Genomic DNA, 22360 nt, shown 5'->3' with positions numbered 1-22360 from the left:
TTTTTTTATTCTAAAAAAAGATAGTAATTATATATTTTTTATTATTACCAATTATTTAATATTATTTATTACATTTTGTACATTCAATTTTTTTTAAAGGAAAAATTATTTTTTAGTCCCTGAGATTTAATATAATTAACACTTTTGTCCCTCTATTTTGGCGACCCAACACTTAAGTCCCTTACTTTCTCTTTCGTCCCGTCCATTTAAACCGTTTGATTAAAGAGTCAAAAATGAAATGTGATAATTTTTTTCAAAAATACCCTTTTTTCAATGTGAAATTCCAAAAGAAGAAGAAGAAGAAGAAGAAGAAGAAGAAGAAGAAGAAGAAGAAGAAGAAGAAGAAGAAGAAGAAGAAGATGGTTAATTTTGTCAATTCACATGTCTCAAACGGCTATTTTAGACGGAAAGACTACGAATTTGGACAGAAAAGAAAGTGAGGGACTTAAGTGTTGGGTCGCCAAAATAGAGGGACATAAGTGTTAATTACGTTAAACCTCAGGGACTACAAAATAATTTTCTCTTTTTTAAAGGATTATTTACTATAATAATTATGATAATTTTAATAACAAGAAACGGATATAATTAGATAGAGATTAGTATACACAGTAAATTTCGATTAATATTTAAATATACAAACGATTTGTATACCGTTTAAAATATTTATACTTATATATTTTTTAAAAAAATAAAAAAAATTACAACGACCATCCATTAGTATATATTTTACTTAAAAAAAAATATAATTGGTCAGATATATTGCATTAGAATTGAGTTGTACCAATATAAATAATATAATATGTAGTGATAAATTATATTTACTTAATTTATTTACTATAATATATATAAATTAATTAATTAATTAAGTTTTTATTGTATTATATAATAAAATATTAATTTTAACTAATTTGAGTTAAAACTAATCGGTTAACTATACTTAAAATAAAATTTTAAAATTAGGTTATAATTGATAAAAATTGAAAAGTTTTATATTTTTTATTATCAAATTTATATCCATATCTACATAGTTAAAATATTAATATTCATATCATGTCCGATACTAAATCAGTAATCATCAATATTAAGTTTGATTATGGTTTAAAATTAATATCAAAATTTCAAATTAAGCTAAAATTGACAAGAAAAAAATTGATTAAAATTGATAAAAACACTAAAATTTTGAATTTTTTAACATTTAATCTTAAAAAAAATTACTATTTAGTCTCTATGTTATGGAATAATTCATAATTAATTTTTTATTTTAAAAAATATATTAAAATATCTCTAACATTTTAAAAAATCTCTCATAATTTTAGCTGTTAGGTATTGTAAAAAATCTGACAATGCATCTAATACAAAATAACTAATTAATGAATCTTTTAGAAATTTTAACGATCAACTAATGAGTTTTTTCAAAACTATAGGGACTAAATAGTAACATAGTTAACAGCTAAAATTAACGAAAGTACTAAATAGTAGATTTTCTAAAACTTCAAGATGTCTTAATGTGTTTTTCAAAACTAAGGGATTAACTAATGAGTTTTTTTATACTATAGGAAGTAAATAATATTTTTTAAAAAAATAACATATCATTTGGTCCCTTAACTTTTATGAATAGATCAATTGATTTTCCGAACTTTAATATGTCTACTTTTAACACTTAATCTTATTTAAAATACTCCTTTTATCTCATAATTTATGTAGAGTTATAATAGTCAAGTTATATATTCTTATAATATTAAAAAAAGTGAATAATAATTTTAATACAATCAAATAAGGAAATAAGAACAAAATTATGGGATGGAGGGAGTATAAATTTTAGAGTAATTTCTAGTTCAAAAAAAAAATTTAGAGTAATTTACAAGGACACCTTTTAAGTTTGATAAAATTCACAAAATAGTCTATCACTAAACTTTGTATAATAAGTAAATCTAATTTTTAGAATTAACATAACCAATTGCTCTTTATAAAAATGTTATTACTTTGAAGAAAATAACCAGTTTGCTCTTCAACTAAAAAAAGAAAAGACTCTCAAATCAAATATAGATTATTTGAAATATCAAACCTAATAAACATAAGATTAGAACACTAAACCATCTCTCCTCTCTCAACATGACAGAGATGGACTTGAGGTTAACTCAAGTTGAAGGCATTAAGTAGATGCGAGGTTGAGCTTTTATCATGAGATTGATTAGATGCCATTATTATTCACCATGAGATTCTGCAGACAAAATAAACATAAGGATGAGCAGAGCAAGGTTTATCAAATGTCATTGTTATTCACTACAAGGTTGAGTAGACGATGAAGACACGGGGTTGAGCAAATCACTGGGTCAATAGAGGCAAGAATGCACAAAATTGTAAAGTTCGATTAAAATTAACTAAATTAATTATAATTCATCTTAAAAAGAAAATTGGATGTGCCAAAATTCTTCCATCTGGGGGAAAATGTTAGTTGGATACAAGAAAAGCTTGATCTGAACTGAAAGCAATTCCTTCCTAATTGTCAATCTTTACTTTCCATCCCTATGGTTTTAGCAATTTCAGTTCCCAATGAATTATTCACACTGTACATCTATTTTGTTATATTTTATTTTTAATTCTCATATTTGTTTTAATTCTCACAACTAAGCAAGTGAATATTGAATTTATTATTGTGCTATTCTCAAAGCTCTTTAGTCTATGTATCGATAATGGAGTTATTTCAATAGACAATGAGAAGAAATTTTCAGATGATAAAATGAATGGTTTGACATATGGGAAAGATGAGAAAAGCTGTAATTAGGTAATGTGCCTTATTTGTGGAAGTATAGTACATGTTCCAAATCATTTTCAGAAATTTTAGATTACTTGCATATGATGATAAATTTTTTTAGTAATAATATTTCTTATATGTAGGATAGGTCTTGGAGAGAAACCATTAAACCTGTCTTACTATTTAAGGAGTATTTTGACCACTAAAAAAGATATAACCTTCGGTCAGTGATCAACTCACAATAATTTTTTTTATTAATAAAATGACCATTTTGTTAGATGGAAATTAAACTTAAAGACTAACTTGTTATCAAAAACCTAGTGAGGGACTACTCTATAGGTTTTATCAAATATTAGGGATATCCCAGTAAATTACCTAAATTTTTAAGATTCCACATCTATTGACAGAGATGAGTATTTTACATGAACACGATGGACAAGTACTTACTGAGATGTCAATTTTTGTTTGTTTATATTAAAAATGAATTCAAGTCAAATTTATTAATTTTAATAAAGAAAATAATGTCCAACTAATCCTACATTAAATTGTGACTACATGTTATTCTATCACTAAATTTAGTTAACTATTTTCTTCTTCCATAAATTAGGAATAAAAATTATGAAGTACAATTGAGCCAAAAGTGCAATATTGCTGCTGTAATTGAAACCTATTGTGAAGAATGGTACTTTAAGATTAGTAAATGCATAATGTCATTTGCTTGCGAATATTAGGGCATTTGTGAGGTAGGTTACGTGTCCTGTACATTAAGTCAATAAGCTTTATTTTCTTTCATTTGTTTTGGGTTTGTAATCCCAGAAAGAGTGTATTGTTCTATTTGTTTATCATTTTTCTTTTTTATTTACTACAAAATAAATGGACACAGGATAAAATTGAGGTAGCATCACGGAGACAAATTTGTTAATGAACCAAATCCTAAGTATATTAGAGGTAAGGTCTCAATAGTTCCATAGATTGACTTGATAAATTATTTCTTCTCAAGTTAGCTGATTATGCAAAGGATTTACAAATGATTATGCAAAGGATTTAAGATATATAGCAGTCCAAGAGATATATCACAAGATGATAGGTCATGAGAATGGAGATTTTAGGGACGTATTGTTAAATGTTTATTTTGTTGGAGATTACAAATAGTCTTGTAAGTGGTGCTACTAGTGATCTTTTTGTTTGCCATGACATTAATATTCTTAGTATTACTAATATGAATGTACTAATTGTAGTAGTCAATAAAAAGGTGCCAAATATTAATGTGAAAGTTGAACAATGTCATGAGAATATTGAATATGTGGATGCTAAAGTTGATGCAAATAAAGTTAGTAGAAATAATTTTGAAGACAATGTTTCTTTAAATCTAGATAGAGATGCTGACCTTAGTGCCCAATGTAGATGTTGGTATGGATAATGAAGTTGAAAAATGATGATGTGAATATTGTATGATGTCAACGGTAATGATTAAAAAGAAAATGAAGGTTTTAATAGTGATGGATCAAGTGAAATTGTGTTAGATAATGATGCATTAGATGGCACTAATGATGATGAGCTTAAGTTTGAAAGAGAATATAAATCAATATAAAAGAAAAAATCTACCGAAACTAAGAAATGTGATTTACTAAAAGTAAACATTAGGCCAGTTGAAGATATGATACAATATTTATGGGTAATAAAAGAACTAAAAGTAGATATGAGATTAAAACTGATGGTACTGAAAAACACTTATATAATGACAATCCTAATAGTAGAGAAGGAAGTGAAGGTGATAATGAAACAAATATTATGAGTAAAGAAAGGAATAAAAGTGCCACAAAAGTTTATTATGATCTATATTATGAAACACCTCAAGTGGGAGGTAAGACTAGTCTTTAAAAATGTTTACTAATTTAGAGAAGTAATTAGGATGTATGGAATTTGCAAAGGTGTATGGTTATTTAGAGATAAAGATGAATATGACATTTTTATGATAATCCAGTAGTAATATGATTGTTTGTTTGATACGGAATATTGCTAGCTATTTAGGTGGGAATCCCGCGATCTCAAGCGTAATAGAAATATACCGGGGTGTGCTTGATAACGGTAGTTTCATGCCGAAACTCAGCTTGTTGAGTGAAGGACGATTTTTTTGGTGATGACCTGAGTGCTAAGATGTCCGGATCTTTCTTATTCCGGATGTACCGTATCTCCTACTCATGTGATCTTTGCTGTGTGGACCTATCTCCTGATGAACTCATTTTTCGTGGTTGTCATGTAGCATCAATACTATATTTTTTTAGAAAAATTTTTACTATTTAATTCTTATAATATGAAAAAATTTATTAGCTAATCTCTTAATTTTAAAAAAAATACATTAAAACGTCTAAGAGATTTTAAACAATTTACTAATAACTTGTTCTATTAGTTTCAGTTATTAATTATTTCAATATTTAATTGTCCTATAAAAAAACTCATTATTTCTCTCAGTTTTATAAAAATGTTTGCTAATTAGCACTGCTATTGAGGATATTTTAGACTCTTTTTGCATAACTTAATAACTAAAATTAATAAAAGGACTGAATAGCATATTTTTTAAAATCTTAGAGATGTTTTAATATATTTTTCAAAATCATAAAATTAACTAGTGAGTTTTCATATACTAGAAGGACTAAATAATAATTTTTTTAAAATTTTTAGAAAATTTACTATTTAGTTTCTATACTATAAGAAAATTCTCTAGCTAATCTCTCAATTTTAAAAATATATTAAAATATTTATAATATTTTAAAAAATCTACTAATTAGTCATCTCATTTATTTTAAATATTAAATATTTAACAGTTAAAGTTAATCGAGAGATTAATTAATAGACTTTTAAAATATTAAAACGTTTTAATCTATTTCTTAAAACTGAAAGATTAATTAATGAGTTTTTTCATATGGTATAATTAAATAATATATTTTTTAAATATTTTTAATTTAATATAAATGGCTTATTCAATGAAAAAGTCTAATATATGTTAATTCATGCTTACGGTCAAAACATGAGATAAAAATATAAAAAAAAAATGAATTAGTCATAATTTTAAATGTGATATTAACTAAATATAGAAAAATTATGGAAAAATTACAATATAGTTCTTGAGATTTTATTTAATTAATAAAATAGTCTGTTAATTTAAACTTTTTGTTAAACAGGTGTTTTTAAAATAGATTCTCAAACCAAAATTCTTATATTCATAAATTTATTATTTAATTTATATGATATGAAAAAATTATTGATTTTTTTATTTTGAATACATATTAAAATATCTCTGAGATTTAAAAAAAATTATTTTTGTTAATTTTAATAGTTAAATATTTTGTTATTTAATTATTGTAATTTTTCAATTTTATAAATATATCTAGTAATTGATTTATTTATATTAAAACTATTTTAAATCTTTTTATAATATATAGTACTAAAATTAATAAAATTTATAAATTTTTTAAAATTTTAATAAAATTTTAATGTATTTTTTAAAATTAAATAATAATTTTTTCATGTGCTTTCGTGACAAGAAGATTAAGACTCAAAATTAAAATTCTGACAAGTTGGTCTATGATACAAACGATGAGAACTTGGATTTTCTTTTTATCGCGTGGGCAAATTTCTTTTCAGGATACATTGAGTAGGAAATGAGAGATAGAGTGTGTCTGGATATGATTGCCTGCCAAAATGCTTTTGAAATTTGAAATTGGCTGGTCTTCAGATCAAAGAAAAAAAACAATTGAGTAGGTTTGGATTGTAAATTTAATTGGAATGGACCAGTTAACCATGAAGAGCCAAACTGAGTTTTCAGTATTAACCAAACAGATTATGAATTGACCTTTCTCATAAAACCTGCTTTTTTCTTTTCTTTTCTTCCAACCATAGTGCTAAACAGATCTAAAATTTTTACTTTTAAAAGCGTTTCCAAAAATATTGTCATACTAAGAGTTTGGCAAGTTGGATTGTTTGACTTTGGGTGTGGATGTGCAACACATGCACCTCTATGGTTGGCTAAACTTCTTGTTTTTAAGGTGTTTTGTCATACTAATGTCTTGTAAGATGGAGACTTGTTTACCAAATGAAATACATTTGCCTAATATCACAAATAAAGCCAAAAAAAATGGTGTTTTAATTTCTGTTGTGGTTTCTTGAAAAATTTGTTTTCTGGGCAAATCAAAAGGAGCTTGCAGTTCTCCATTCAAAGATTCCTACATATCATAATAGGGCAGAGTTCTTGGAGTGAATTTATCTTGGATTGAAGAAACAATTTCCCTAATTGTTTTTTATTCAAGAAAAAATCATAGGACCTGTGAGGTTTGAGGGGGAAGTGGAAAAAGGGATAAAGAGATAATTAATTAAATCACAAGGATAATTTGGACTTTTCACAATTTTTTAATGGTAAGAAATAATAAATTGGATGGAAGGACATCTTTGTTAACGGAAGTAAAAAGTAAGAATATTTTAGTGAATTTTTAAAAGTATAAGGGCTGATTTGTAATTAATAATAATACACACAGATATCAATTTGTAAATCTTCCTTAACATTTTTCCTCTTGTCGGCAATGATGGCTAATGTTTTCCAGCATTCCTTACCACCATTGTGCATGCTTCAAATTTGGCTTATATGGCATCAAAATCCATCAGGAAAATATGAAAAACTCAAAAAAGGCAATTCTGAATATTATCCATCCTCAAAAAAGATTAGAAAACCTTTATCACAGAAATAAATTAGTGAAAAATAGACTATTTAATTTCTATGTTATTAAAAAATTTATTAATCGGTTCTTTTGATTTAAAAAAAAATAATAAAATATTTTTAAAATTTTAAAAAATTTATTAATTAATTATTTCATTAATTTTAACCATAAGTCTTTACTATTTAGTTTCTCTAATTAAAAAAAAAAACTCATGTTAACCTTTCAATTTTATAAAAAGTTTATTAATTAATTTATTTTTTTAAAAAATATTTAAATTTTTTTTTTAAAATTAACGGCGAATTAATTAATAGATTTTTTAAAATCTTAATGAGATTTTTTAATATATTTTTTCAAATTGAAAAATTAATTAATGAATTTCCTATAATATAGATATTAAATAATAGTTTTCATATATATATAATCGGGTATCACCCAGAAATATCAAAGGGGCTAACACAACTGTGGTATAATTTTTGATGTGTCAAAGTTAGACCTAAGGTGCATGCTTCTCATGAATTAGCATTATCTGCTATTTTGTGGATTATTTGACCTAAAATGGTTACTAACGGTGTAGGGAAAAAATCTAAGATAAGAGAATAAAGAGCTGCCTTTGATAAGAAGTGATGATCTCCAAATTCCTCTGCATTCGTATTCATGGGCAGTTTTGGTTCATCCATACAGACATACACATAAAGATGAAATAGAGAAATTGGTAGCAGAAATGTTCATTTAGGAGGAAATTTGTAGAGTACTTGGGCTAGTGGCAATAGATAATGGAGAGTCTGCATATTCTCAGATGGCCTATATTGAAATCTGTTAAAGCAGTGTGAGGATCTTTAGGATTGACTGGGTACTACCATAGATTGATTGGAACATATGATGACTTGGCATGTCCACTCACCAATTTGCTCAAGAAAGAATCTCTTCTCAAGCCAATGGCGCAAAGGGCTTTTCAAACTCTCAAAGAGGGTAATAATCTCATCTCCATTCTCTGGTACATTAGATGTCTAATTTTGATCTCAAGTAATGAAGTAGGAGCAGTACTATCGCAGTGGAATTGGCGAATAGCCTATTTTACAAAGGTTATATCCGACAAATCCGCAACTCGGTCAGCTTATGAGAGGGACTCAGGATTCTTGTATTGGCTATACAACACTAAACATACAAATGATACAACCAAAATTGTATCAAATAATCGATCTTTCTTGAGAAAATGACAGAAAAGAATTAAGAGAGGTTGAATAACGAAGAAATACCAGAGAGAAATCTAATTCATTGTATTAGCAAGCTTGAGATATATCAATCATTGCTCTCTTTCTTACACATTTCCACCATTAATTTACACCCATAAATTGTTAGTCATCATTATCACTGATCTCAAACACTGGAATTCTAGAAACAAATGGAAAATTGGAAGCACCTCTGAATCTTTGGAAAGAAATAACTGGTCTTTGCTTGTTCCCAGAGGCTCTCAGGCTTTTTGCAGCAATCAAAATACGTTTCCCAACGGCAGCAGTTTTTTCAAGCTTACTCCCTGATCTTCCAGGACTGGAATCAGCAGGCAATAGAGAAGGCCGTGTCCTTGAAGGTGTTCTAGTGGCAAACCGTGGAAAGGAATAAGCTTGTATGTTTGAGCAATTACCGTTCCTTCCGCCTTTCAGCTGTTTCTCTACTCCACTCTCATTGGCAATGGAAGCAACTGCACAGTTTTGAGGATCATAAAATCTGCTCAGAGAATTCAACTCTGAAGAGTTTCCTTCATTGTCAAGGACATCTCTTTCAGATAATACTTTGGGTGACCTTTCTATGGGGGTCTGTACCAAAGGGCTGGAAGAACCTAAGACAGGCTTAATCTTGTTTTTTGACATTTGAACACTTCCATTATCAGCAGACTCGGGAGTTTCTTTAATTATAATAGGGCATTCCTTCTCAGTGACATCCACTTTGTGCTCTAAGTGAATCGTGTTTTTCTTTTTCTTCCTCTTTTTATTGAAATGGTGGGCAGTTTTCCAAAGTTCTTCTGTCAGAGGTTTGATGCTGGTAATTCCTTTGATCCTCTCATTACTATAATTATGTGTATTGTTCTTTTCAGTGTTGGGTACAAAAGAATCATTGATGTTGCTACCATCAGAAAAATGAGTCCCATTTTTTGCCGCTAGACAATGGGATAGATCAGGCTTATCTCCTTCATTTGAAGGCTGCACTTCCACATGAAGAAGCCATGTTCCTTTGAGACCCTGGAAAGCATACTTTATAGGCAGAGACCCTGCGAGGTGGTAAAAGCAACTTTTTCGCTTCACCTGTTAAGAGAAGGTAAAATAAACAAAAATTCTATGAAGGATCCCCACAATAGAATCAGAAAACAATGAGGAAAAAAAAAGGGACCATTTCAAAAAAATACCATTAACCCATGCGCTTCAATTTCTCCCAACTGTGGAAAAATACTTTTGTGCGTTCTCTCAACCTCTCCTACACAAGAATTTTTACATGAAAATCTGGGAATATGGAAAAGGAGGGAGATAAAAGGGAAGCATCAAATCTAGATAGCTTCAACTAATGATTAACTAAAAGTTTATCAACCAGTTTGCAGACAGTAGCAAGAAATAATGCAGATAATGAGGTCTGAGTAGCAAGAAATAATGCAGATAATGAGGTCTGAGAATCCTTTACATCCAATCAGATGAAAGCAAAAGTAAAAATAATACAGAAGTAGTGAAGCAAATAATCATCAAATTATATAAGCAAACTCAACAAAATACATTAGCAGGATCTCTGCCTACACTCCTCAAAGCAGTCAAAAAATTTACAAATAAATTCCTAAATCATTACGTAAATTTATAATGGATGCCTTTTTATTTAGGTCCACTGGTGCAAAGTTATTTCATTATTTAGAATTCTTATGATTAAAACATTCCCAATTTGTTTCATATAAATTTTTAACACTTACTAACAAATATATATAAGCAAGGGCTTTTAAACAACAGCTCCAAAAACAATGTCAAACAATCTCTTAGTATGTCCAATGACTCTAGTCCCACTCTAGTATACATTTTACCTCTTCATATATACAAATATGAACTGAATTCACTCTCAGTCCCAAGCTAGTTGGGTCATCCACAATGGGAATTTTTTTTCCTTCATTTTCTTACATCAGATGATGACATTTCCTACCTTAACCAAGATAACTTAAAATCAGCCTTCACACAGAGACATAGAAAATATCCAATTGGCAACCTAACATTTCTTAATTCCTTACCACAAAACAAACCACAGACCTGGTTCTTTTATGGAGTTGAAACCAATGAAATATTTCTGAAGCCAAGATGCATGCTTGATTTTAAATTCATGGTAAAAAGACACCAGTTCTTAAAAAAGTTAATCAGGCAAGTTAATAACAAGCATAGAATAAATGTTTCCTGTTTCAACAAATACCACCATCAATTAATAATTCTATAATATTGGTCTACATGTTGACTTGGCAGCATTATAAACTTCCCTTTTCTGTGCAGGCATTGTCTTGTTCACATTTATTCAGACAATGTCGGGACTTCTCTTAATGTCTCTAATTCTTTATTCAAATATTATGTAATTCTTGTTGATGAATTTTCCAGTGTAGTACTGCTGTATCCTGTGAGACTAAAATCTGAAACACTTGCCAAATTCAAAAATTTATTTCAATGGCTAAAAACTTCTTCCATTCCCACGTTATATTTCTTCAGCAATGGGGGAGTTGAGTTATAAAAACCCAGTAATTGACAAAAGACCATGTGATCCTCAGAACAATTTTGCTGGGAGAAGTTCATTTAACAAAAGAAGTCTCCCATGAAATTCCTATTATGAAATAACAAGCAGAAACAAGTTTTAAAATGAAAAGTAAAATTCATTTACATAACCTCATAAATGATAAAATTATCCTAGCTTATAAAGCTTTAGCAGCTTTTTGCTTTAAATTTAACACTATCCTAGCTGATAACATTCACATGGTTACGAAATGAAACTGCCAACAGTTAGCTCCAAAACTGGAACAATACTTGGTCAATAGTCAAAGATTAGAGACCATAAGCAAATAAGTGAATGGCAATCTTACTTCTAAAGGTAGAAAATTCCCTTAATTGACTTGATTTTTGTTACTATAATATTTCCTATAACAAACCATGTGATTATTTGGGAGAGCTTTATTAGGAAATAAGTAAAATGGTAATCACACTTTTAGGAGACAATTGCCTTAGCACGCTTAGTTTCTATCATAATCATTTCTCCTATAACATAGTTTGTGATTATTTGTAATCCCAATGATTTTGCTCCAATACAAAATAAATTTAGTACTCCAGAGTTTAAGATTAAATAACATTTCAGAAAAAAAAAAAAAAAAAAAGAAGAGAGAGAAAGAGAGAAGCACACTTAAATCTCACAAAGGTGCACCTTGCACCTTGCCTAAAGCACACACCGTAACAATAAGACACATCAGGAAAGTCACTCACCTTTAAGTGTTTGAGGAACTATGCAATCAAATATATATACATAGAGGAGAAAGAAAGAAAAGGATAAAAAAAACTAATGGCATGAATAATTTGGGATAGCATACAAATTATTCCAAAAAGGACAAAGACAAAATAAACAAGTAACCTTAGCTAATAAAGCAAAAGCACAAAAAATTGAAAAACCCTATCATGCCATGCCATGCAGCAAGATAAGAGAAACTAGAAGGATATAAATAAAATATGCATGGCATCGTAGCAAAAAGGTGTCAAAAATAGATAGAAAAGCAAAAAACCAAAGAAGAGGCACTTGCTCTTGAAATCAGCAGCAGTGACATCTGGAGACACAGCCAAGGCAATGCGAGTGCCGATATTTGTGTCTGTAAAGATTACCACTTCCCCACCTGACGCCATTTAGAAGTGCAGTATGGATCACTTCCCAACAACTAGATCTCACCATCTACACCTACACAAACAACAAATCTAAATCCTCTGATAATAATCATGAAAATTACGCAAACAGAATTAGTTTCAGTTGCCATTGGAACAGTTTTTAGAGGTTGAGCACATTTGCCTTACCTCTTACAAGGGCCTTATACTACGGATTAGTTAGAGAGTGGCTTCAATGTAGCACTAAAGTTACTCCATTTATGACCTAGAGGTCACAGGTTTGGGACTCGAAAATCGCTTCTCTGTAAAGTAGGAGTAAGACTGCATACATCCACCCTTCCACCAGAGCGCATAACTGTGGAAAGTTTCATGCACTTGATCACCCATTATACTATGGATTAGTTAAAATGGTGAACAATAACACAGAAATACTTTGATATTTCAGATTAATAATAATAATAATCTGTACTATCTAATCAAAGATGCTTGATTTTGATGGACTTGTTTTAACTTTTGTCTGTCAATTTTGCGCCTCGCTTTATGACTACAAACAACTAAATTCTTTCTTTCTTTTTCTTCCTACGATGTCTGCCCTAATAACATCATTTCAATGGCAACAAATATCTAAAACAATCATGTAGATCAGCCAATGACTACAATGATCAGTTCAAATATCCCCATGGTCTTTAGAATTTGTTGGACAAGCACTAACAATAGGTTTTTTTATGGATAAATCAGAATATAAAATGAAAAAGGTCAAGAAGTTTATCTACTTACCCAAATTGATCTCCCCAAGTCCACTAAGTGCTACAAATTTATGTCTAAATAACAGCTATCATTTATCAGTTGATTGAATTATTGTAAGCTATCACAGTCTTCCTTAAGGAACACTGCTCCCATGGGCACCAAATGTAATGTGTGATCTAAATGAATAATTTCACTCAAAAACCACTTGTTAGCTATGAAATTGTGGCTAGCACCATTGTCCATTATTATTGTTAAGGTTTATCCTTGCAACTCCACACCTTCATTGTCCTAAGACCATCCATGAATATAGCTAGCAACCTGCTTTTTTTTCACCTCCCTAGTCAATCTTATGGAAATCCTAATTCACTCTCAATGAATTTAATCTCTTATAATGGCACCCTACAATCAACTGACATCGTTAATAACTTTCTCAAGTCTTAACTATAATGGATTTCATTAACTCCATAGCTTCAACTTCCTCACTGGCCACCTTCCCATCCTTCTCAGTGTATCAAAAGGAGGAGTTGTTCTAGTGCCAGCACCAACATGGAGTATTGAAGATACTATGTCAGTTTATGGTGGACTTATGTGTGATTGAAAATGGATTTAAGGTGTAAGATAAAAGATGGCTTCTTTTGTAAGCCCATGACTCGATCAAGCTCATGGACTCTGTGGTTTACCTTCTTTTGGGACCTCCTCCTCCTGATTTTTGTGCTTGATTTTTGAAATGGAGAATTGGAACGCGCAGAACATCTATTTTTGTGTAAAGTAAAAGATTTTAAAGATAAACGTAAGCAAGAAAAGCTGGATGTTGTATGCATGTTGGAGAAGAAATAGAACATGTTCGTTGAAAGAAAGTATCAAACAGTTGGAGGGCAATATGGTGATGCCTTGAAACAGATAGAAATAAGAATTGCATTGGTAAAACAAATATTCAGAATTCCCATAGCTAAGCAAGAGAAGGATTTCAGTTCATAGCAGTAAAAACAGAAGAGCTAGGCAAAAAAATATACCGATCAGAGGGACGCAGTGGCGACGAGTTGAGTTGGCAGCGTCAGACCAACCCGTACAAATTTGATAGCAAAGGCGGAGCAGAACGATCTTTGGAGGTTTACGTTTAGATTTGTAACACAGTGCTTGGTTTAAATTCTATAAATTGAATAGAATTTATTTGAAATGAATTTTATTATTTGTAAAATAATTTAAAATATAGAATTTAATTAAATTTTAGATTTTTTATTTTTTATTTTTTAAATTATCTTTAAAAGTAAAATAAAAATTTTTTATCCTATTAAAAATTTTATATTTAATAAATTTATAATAATTAATAAAAATATAAACTCATTAAAAATATATTAATAAATTTTTATGACTTAAAGGTTTATATAATAAAATAAATAGTTTTATTAATCAGAAAAAAATAAATTTAAATATTATAAAATTAAAAAAATAAAAAATATATATTATATTATTGCCTATATATAATAATAATAATAATAATAATAATAATTGACAAATAGAAAATTAATTTTATAGTTTTTGCTTTTAAAATCAATAAAATATAAAGAATAAATTATTGATAGTATTATTTGGAAAGTACATTTTAATTTAAAAATATTATAATCTAAATTTTATAAAATTTATTTTTAATTTCATTAAATTTAATAGAAATTAATTTTAGTTATAACCAATTTCTTTAATTATAATCAATTTCATTGAATTGAATTTTTAGAATTAAATTTTAATTTTTATTAAACTAAACACACAAAATATAAAATTTAATTAAATTTCAAAAAAATTTAAAAACGGTAGTTGAATTAAACATATCCTAAGAGTATGTTTACACTCTCACACGAGTTCTTTTAAGCTCGTGATATAGGCTTATTAAATAATTTATTGGATTAATTTTTTTTATTTTTAAATATCTAAGAACCTTAATTACCTTTAAAACATTTTCTCAAATAAATTTGGGATAATTATTATGAGGTGTCTCTGTTTTTTAAGAATTTTATTAGTTTATTTACATTTTAAAATTAATTAAATTAAAATATTTATTTAATAGTACAAAATCTCTTTAATTTTTCAGTAAAAAGCTATTAATTATATTAAATATTTACACGAATTAATTTTTATAATTTTAATTATACTCTCCCAATTTTATAATCTTTTTTATTTTATTTTTTACACATATTAAAAAATAACTTTTATAAATTTTCTAATTACAATTTTTTAAAAAAATTAAATTTTATTGGATCATTTTTATCTATTGTCACTCAATTATAAAATTTATTTTATTTTTCTTATTTAATTTTAATTTATTTCAATAAATTATAAATTTTTATTTTTATTTTAAATATATCACTCTAATTTGCCATATTAGGTTTTTAAATTAACAATCTGTCTCTCTATTATCTCTCCCTCTTTTACATTCTTTATATTTAATTAATTAACAATTATTAATAAGACTATTTTATTTTAATAAACTTATTATTAAAAAGTATAATAAGTTATATTATATATTCACTATAATTCGATAGTTTGTATTTGAATAGAATTTAAAAAGAATCTCTTTGTATAAAATAAGTTTTAAAAATTGTAATTAAGAAATTAATTAATAACTTCTGTAAAAGGATTTTTTAAATAATTAACTAGATAATAATCAAAATAAATTAACAATGTAAATATAAAAATTAATTTTTTAAAGAAATCATTAAATATTTGATAAAAATAAATAAATAATTTCATTACTAACAATCAAATTTTATAAGTAATTCTTTTTTTTAAACTATTACTCAGTTGCACCAATATGAAGTAAATAAATTTTTTTATTGTAATACTAATTAAATATCATATTTTTTATAAAACAAAAATTTGTCACTAATTTGAATAAAGGGAGATTTACAATTTAATCATTGGATATTGTCATTATTAATAAGTCAGTCCCTGTATTTTTAGAAACCTATTAAAACATCTTTATGTTTTCTTTCCGTCAATGAAATAGTCCTTCCGTCCTCTTTTCCGTTAAAATTAGATAAAGGAGGATAGAGAAAATTTTTAAAATCCAATTTTACCTTCAAATAAAATCATTTATTTAGTCTTTGGATATTGTTATTATTAACAAGTTAGTCCTTATATCTTCAAAAATCTATTAAAACGTTTTTATCTTTTTCCATATCTATTAAAATGTCTTTATTATTTTTTTTCGTCAATAAAATAGTCCATATCTTTTCTCATATCTATTAAAACGTGCTTATCGTTTCTTTCCATCCTCCTCCTCCTCCTCCTCCTCGAAAGAAGAAAAAGAAGAAAAAGAAGAAAAAGAAGAAAATGAAGAAGGATAAGAAGAAGAAAAAAAAGAAGAGAAAGAAGAAAAAAAAGAAAAAAAAGGAGAAAAAGAAGAAGAGAAAGAAGAAGAAGAAGAAGAAGAAGAAGAAGCAGAAGGAAGAATTGATGAAGAAGAAATGAAGGAGGAGGAGGAGGAGGAGGAGGAAAATAATGCGGGGTAATTTAATCTTTTACTATATTTTTAACGGCAAAAATAGACAGAAGGACTATTTTGTTGACGGAGAGAAAAGATAAGAACGTTTTAATAGTTTTCTAAAAATACAGGGATTAACTTATTAATAATGACAATATTCAGGGACTAAATTGTAAATCCCCCTTGATTAAACAAAAGTTACATTTTCAATATTTATTATTATTAAGTATTTTAAATATACATACATCAAACTCCTTGAAAAAAAAAAGATTATTTTAGTTTTGAGATATTTAAAATTTTCTATTAAAAATAAGTCTTTAATAATTAGAGAAAAATAAATTAAAATTTTAAAATTAATTTTTATTTAAGTTTAATTTGTATTAATTAATTTAATAACTTTTAAAACGATAATAATGAAATGAAAAAAAAAGAAATATAAAATAATAAATAAATTATTAATAAATTTATTGAATTAAAATTTTATTTAAGATAAAATAATTTTATTAATAATTAATTTTTAATTTTTTGAACATAAAAAAGAGAGTGATGGATGAAATATCCCAAATGATTATTTTAATTAAAATAACATATTTTCTCTAGTCTTGTTGCTCCAGCAGGAAGGAGGCAAAGGAGCTTCCCTCAACCATGGTCACTCGCTCTTCTCTACATGTGGAAGGAAATGGATTAGACGCACCATTTTCATCCCAACATCAAATAGGCTTTGGATGGATACTGAGAAAATCTAACTCTTTACTCTTACCCCCAGTTGCCATTATCTGCTCCCAAATCTGAATTTATTTTTCAACATATCCATCATAATCTAATTTCTACTGTCACTATAATTCCAAGGCAGATCCTGAGCTTAATTCCTTTCAAATTCAGTTCATCTGCCATTGAAGCATGCTGAATCTCATGTCCAGTGAGTCACCTTCGAATCTGCTCCAACTTCTTAAACATCAACTATCTATGCAGGATTTGTAAAGTTTTTAACTTGTGCTGCATAAATTACTGGGGGATTGCAAGAGACAGACAATAGAATGATATAATAGTTAGAAAAAGTTCCTCAGGCAGCACAAACTGTTCAATCTCAAGGGAACCTCGGAGGCGAAGGTCCGTTGTCTACTTTTGCCTGTTTGACAACAGGTTTCGTGAACCAAGTTGTGTAAAGAAATTGCTTGTGAGGCCCTACATGGTTGCAGATTAATCTAAGCTTTTGCCTCTCCCTCATCCATCTCAACACTATTTTCATATGCCTTTTGCTTGTCAATCCTCTAAGTCCAACTTCCTGAAAATTTGTTAACCATACATGCATTAAATTAAACAAAAACAATAAATATAAATTAATTAATTGTCAAAACTGAAAACAATAGAGATAACAACCAATTTGAAAAAGAAAAATACCAATATAAATCTTAGTTAAAATTGGCTTCTAAAGCATATTTATTTACATTGAGTTCCCATCAAAGAATTGTTATTACTCAATGCTTCATTCTTCCCTATTTGGGAAAACTAATTAACAATTATAAATAGTCTAAAGTTTTCACTGGGCCTTATTTTCCCATTTTGAAGATTATCTGTGGGATACACATTGTGTACAGGATCATTCCTAATATTAACAATATAGTAAAACTCTATGAAGCAGAGGCTACTTATAGCAATTTGATGGTCTTAAAACAAGTGAATGAGGACCATCTACACTCAGGTTTTTGAAAGACTGCACAGGGGATTTTCATACTGATGACTGGAAAAAAAAAAACAAAATCTAACTCAATAAGCTTCAAAATAGATCATAGAAAAGAGGTAATAAAAAACAGAGAAAAAAAAATTAAAAAAAAAAAGCAGCAGCAGCCCTAGGAAAACTACATGGGCACGTGTTTAAATAAGCCTCATAAAAGCATAACCGATTTATTCTGCAAAGGCAGTATAGCATCAATGTGCGAATTGAATTCTTCCAAGCATTAGCAAGCACAAGAAAAACTTAAATAAGAAATCTACGCATGCATCTGCTTCAGCAAACTTTCTGCTTCTAAAAGATGCAAAGAAAGCTTCTACATTCCTGACAACAATGTAAGTCTACCATTAAATTCAGCCAGTAAAAAAGAAAAAAGGGGATAACCAGTGCACAAATAATCTCACACTTGTGGGCTCAGGAAAGAATTGATGTGCGCAGCCTTTACCACTATTTTGCAGCAAGACAGTTTTTCTGATTGTGACTCACCCGCAACATCCAACTCACAAATAGAGTAACTTTACCATTATACCAAACAAAGGGAAAGTGTACATAATATAAAATTAATGATAATTTTTCTTTATATGGCACTTTTTCATATTGAAATCCACTCCTGATTATTCTCCCACTGCATGCATTTTGGAATCCTATTGTATTATGCCCAATAAGAAAATGCACCAAAATTTCAATTAAATAATAGAATTTAGATTTAGGTTTATGTTGCAAGAACCCTAGAACAGAACAGAAGTAAGATAGAGGAGAGAAAAAGAAGAAGAGTTAGAGTAGACAGAAGAAGAGAAGAATCAAGAGAGAGGGAATTATAGGAAACAGAAGGAGATAGTCTTGATTGTTCCTGAATTGTGGAATGAAGAATGCAAGTAAATTTCCTGATCCATTTACGCTGATTTAATTCTTAATAACTGCCAATAACTACATTCCCTTCCAAACTAACAATCTGGTAACTACTTCTCCCTTTCTAAAAAACAACTCCTTTACTTATACTCATCTAGCTGCCTACAGTTCCAGAACATCCAATCAGTTAAATTCAGTCCCTTAACCCAGTTGAACTCCTCTTCACCATCCTCTTATATGTAACAGTTTACTTAGCATTGATGCAGTAGCTAATGTGAGAAAAACACCTACTCAAACTATTAGTTAGAAAGTCCTAAATATCTATTCGAAAATAAAATTTACAATTTAGTCACAAAATTTCCCAAAAAGATTAAATAATTTGTTCAAACTACTTTCACGAGCCTTATTTGCTTAACATTACTGTTGGAGCACATTCTGAAGCGTATCAACTAAGGAATACTTAACCTAAAACTAAATTTCACATATTTCAGTCATAACAATTTTAGAACAACTAGTTATAGAGCAATTAATCTTCAAAAGGGTTATTCCACATGATTTTTTCAGCAACACTTCAAAAGGGTATTTCTTGAAAATGCTATTTTCTCACCTTCCAACCTGTGTGAAATTGAGCAAATGGAGCTTTTCAAAAGAAAAACTTTTTACCACAATCCATATGAAGCCTCACTTGGCTACATTAGAGAAGAGAAGCTACTAAAAGAATGAGATACCTGAACCCTTTCCCAAGTTTCTGAAATAGTAAGAGGGCCATGCTCCTTTAAAATGTCGAAGATTGCCCTTGTTATGGTCTGTGTCTGCTCAGGCGGTGTTTTGAGCTCTATTGGTTTCATTTTGGGCTTGGGTTTCGTCGAAAAGTACCTAATCACAGCTCTAAACATCTTCTCCTTTCTTCTAATTCTAGCTCCAAAGGAATCCTAATTCCTTGGCATAATTTAAAGCAAAATAAACAAAACAGAAAATTTCCTGGTAATATATTCATTAAAGAAAAATTCAAAACAAGCACTTGAAATTCAAAAGTCACCTGAAATTGAGGGAGTATCTCATGAAAGCAAGAGTAATCACATGAGCTCTTGTATATCAGATAGGAGAAGGAAAAGAGCCAATGTGAAAGAAACAAAAATCCCTAGATATGAAACCCTGGGTCTGCTATTGCTTGTTCTTGTTCTTGGGATGATGGACTTAATTTCACTAGGGTGGGTGGGGTTGGAGGTATCATGTATGTATATACTGTATTTGTTGGGCCCATATATACTGTAGCTTATCCGGTCTATATTTAGCTGGTGTATTCTACAATGGAAACAAATTGATTTAAACCCTTATATTTTACTCAAATATTAAATAAGTTCAATTTTTTTTTTAATCAATATTTTGTATTTTTGCTTATGGATCAAATAAGTCCCAAAGTAATATAATATTTTTTTAATAATAAATATCATTTTTTAATTTAAAATATTAAAATTTTAGTATTTTAATTAACATAAAAATTAAAAAATACATAAAATAATGAATAAATTTTAAAATTTTACAAAAAAATGAAATATTATTATACAAAAATTTTTATGATAAAAGAATAATATTTTATTATTAAATAATATTATATTAGATCAGAACTTATTTAGCTTTTTAAGCAAAAATATTTAAACATAATTGAAACAAAATGGAATTGAATTTATTTGACCTTGAACAAAAATATAAAAGTTTAATTATACTTATTTTCATTCCACATTATTAACTATTAGCTAATTTCATATTGAGTCAAAAACTAAAAAAATAAATAAATTTTCATAATACACTCCAATTTTTAAATATTAGTGAATTTAGATCAAAATAATAACCATTATATTAAAATTATTATAAAATAGGCCTCATAAATAAAAGTTAAAAGTCTCATTAGAGGCCCTCAATCGTTAGTCAATAGTCAATTAAGCATTTAAAGTTTTTTCGGGTTTAATTAAATTCTTTCGACTTAATTAATCCTACATATTATAACTTTAAACTAATTAAGCCAAAATTAATAATGTAAAAAATAACTTTGTTAAATATTCATTCGTTAGAATGTTTTTTTTTTTAATTTTAAAATTGAAAAATAAAGAATAATTACTTGCTCTTCTTCTTCATCTTCCTTCTTCCTCTTCTTTCTTTCCTTGCTTCTTCCATATTTTAAAGTCAAAACTCACATAAGTTTTAGTACCATTATCGCAAGGATTTTTTCCGTCAATTACTTGCTCTTCTTCTTCATCTTCCTTCTTCCTCTTCTTTCTTCCCTTGCTTCTCCCATATTTTAAAGTCAAAACTCACACAAGTTTTAATACCATTATTGCAAGGGTTTTTGCAATCGCGAAGCAAAAAACTCACTGAAGTGGAAAGTGAGGAGATGTCACCCTAATATTGAGGTAAATTAGAGAAAAAAAATATTTTGAAAAATAAAAAAAAAAAATTTTAGAGATTCTGGCCAGAGAAGATGTTAGCACCCTACATCATCCCTAATTAGAGTAGGTGAGTTTAAGATTGTGCTCAAATAAATTAATAATTGTATTCCTTTTGGTGAAGGAAAAGTTAAAAAGATTTTCTTGTAATTGCTATTGTGTTGCACTTGTATAGTTGAAAATGTGTGCTTGTCGAACCTCATTTATGAGTTTGGGTGTGTGGCTGAACCAAGTGGAAATTCTTGACTGCCTAGCAGGTTTCTAAGTGTTTGTTGCCGTTGCGTGTGTTTAACTTAGACACCGAGACAATTTGGTATCATAGCCTTGTTGTTTTAGATGCTTGTATTGACTAATATGGCTGGTAGTGGAGCTATAGAAGTTGTTTAAGAGAGGGTGGCACGATTAGAAGTTATTCTTGGCCCAATTAATGTTGATAGTGTGGAAAGTATTTCTGACCAGATTGATGGCCTTCATGAGACAATTTAGCGTCTGGAAACTATGCTCAACGAGTTCTCTACAGAGATGAGAGCAAGGGTGTCGATGTTGGAAGCAGACTTGACATTGGTAAAGCGGACTGTTGTGAAGACCTCTGCAGAGACAGTTTCTACTAGGAAGATGAAGGTGACGAAACTGAAAACATCCAATAATGCTCGAAGTGCAAAGGAACTTGAGAATATTCTATAGGACATGGAACAATATTTTGCTATTGTTAGGATCCCTACTTTGGAGCAAGTAACTACCGCTAACATGTATCTCTCTAGGGATGCCAAGTTGT

The 22360-nt window shown here is 28.6% G+C and overlaps 2 protein-coding genes across 5 annotated transcripts; both read right to left on the bottom strand.

Moving 5' to 3' along the window:
• Positions 1 to 8709: 8709 nt before the first annotated feature.
• LOC110609800 lies at positions 8710 to 14216 on the bottom strand. Of its 3 annotated transcripts, none has more exons than XM_021749615.2 (5): positions 14096 to 14216; positions 12525 to 12690; positions 12260 to 12411; positions 9869 to 9936; positions 8710 to 9767 (listed from the first exon to the last, which is right to left on the bottom strand). In XM_021749615.2, exons 3-5 carry the CDS (start codon positions 12357 to 12359, stop codon positions 8823 to 8825), a joined length of 1113 nt encoding a protein of 370 aa, XP_021605307.1. In that variant the 5' UTR covers positions 12360 to 12411; positions 12525 to 12690; positions 14096 to 14216; the 3' UTR covers positions 8710 to 8822. The 3 variants fall into 3 exon arrangements, with proteins under 3 accessions (XP_021605307.1, XP_021605308.1, XP_043808291.1); XM_021749616.2 differs by having other exon boundaries at positions 12525 to 12709; positions 14096 to 14210; XM_043952356.1 differs by lacking the exon at positions 12525 to 12690 and having other exon boundaries at positions 14096 to 14210.
• A 2822-nt stretch (positions 14217 to 17038) lies between these two features.
• On the bottom strand, positions 17039 to 20362 carry LOC110604343. Of its 2 annotated transcripts, none has more exons than XM_021742489.2 (3): positions 20181 to 20362; positions 19870 to 20080; positions 17039 to 17845 (listed from the first exon to the last, which is right to left on the bottom strand). In XM_021742489.2, the coding sequence occupies exons 2-3, from the start codon at positions 20035 to 20037 to the stop codon at positions 17648 to 17650; spliced, it is 366 nt and encodes a 121-aa protein (XP_021598181.1). In that variant the 5' UTR covers positions 20038 to 20080; positions 20181 to 20362; the 3' UTR covers positions 17039 to 17647. The 2 variants fall into 2 exon arrangements, with proteins under 2 accessions (XP_021598181.1, XP_021598176.1); XM_021742484.2 differs by having other exon boundaries at positions 19870 to 20073.
• Between the last annotated feature and the right edge of the window lie 1998 nt (positions 20363 to 22360).

This window comes from Manihot esculenta, chromosome 2, assembly GCF_001659605.2.
Source record: "Manihot esculenta cultivar AM560-2 chromosome 2, M.esculenta_v8, whole genome shotgun sequence".
Lineage (NCBI taxonomy): Eukaryota > Viridiplantae > Streptophyta > Magnoliopsida > Malpighiales > Euphorbiaceae > Manihot > Manihot esculenta.
The sequence above is the reverse complement of the archived record's forward strand: the minus strand, read 5'-3'. Positions and strand labels throughout refer to the sequence as shown.

Bases quoted from the DNA above. Each gene is read 5' to 3' on its own strand.
- LOC110609800 (XM_021749615.2), bottom strand. From the start codon at position 12,359: ATGGCGTCAGGTGGGGAAGTGGTAATCTTTACAGACACAAATATCGGC. The intron at 9,937-12,259 runs GCAAGTGCCTCT...ATTCTTGTGTAG, and splicing joins CACTGCTGCTGATTTCAAGA to GAGAGGTTGAGAGAACGCAC. The intron at 9,768-9,868 runs GTATTTTTTTGA...TTCTCTTAACAG, and splicing joins TTGAAGCGCATGGGTTAATG to GTGAAGCGAAAAAGTTGCTT.
- LOC110604343 (XM_021742489.2), bottom strand. From the start codon at position 20,037: ATGTTTAGAGCTGTGATTAGGTACTTTTCGACGAAACCCAAGCCCAAA. The intron at 17,846-19,869 runs GTATCTCATTCT...ACAAATTTTCAG, and splicing joins AAACTTGGGAAAGGGTTCAG to GAAGTTGGACTTAGAGGATT.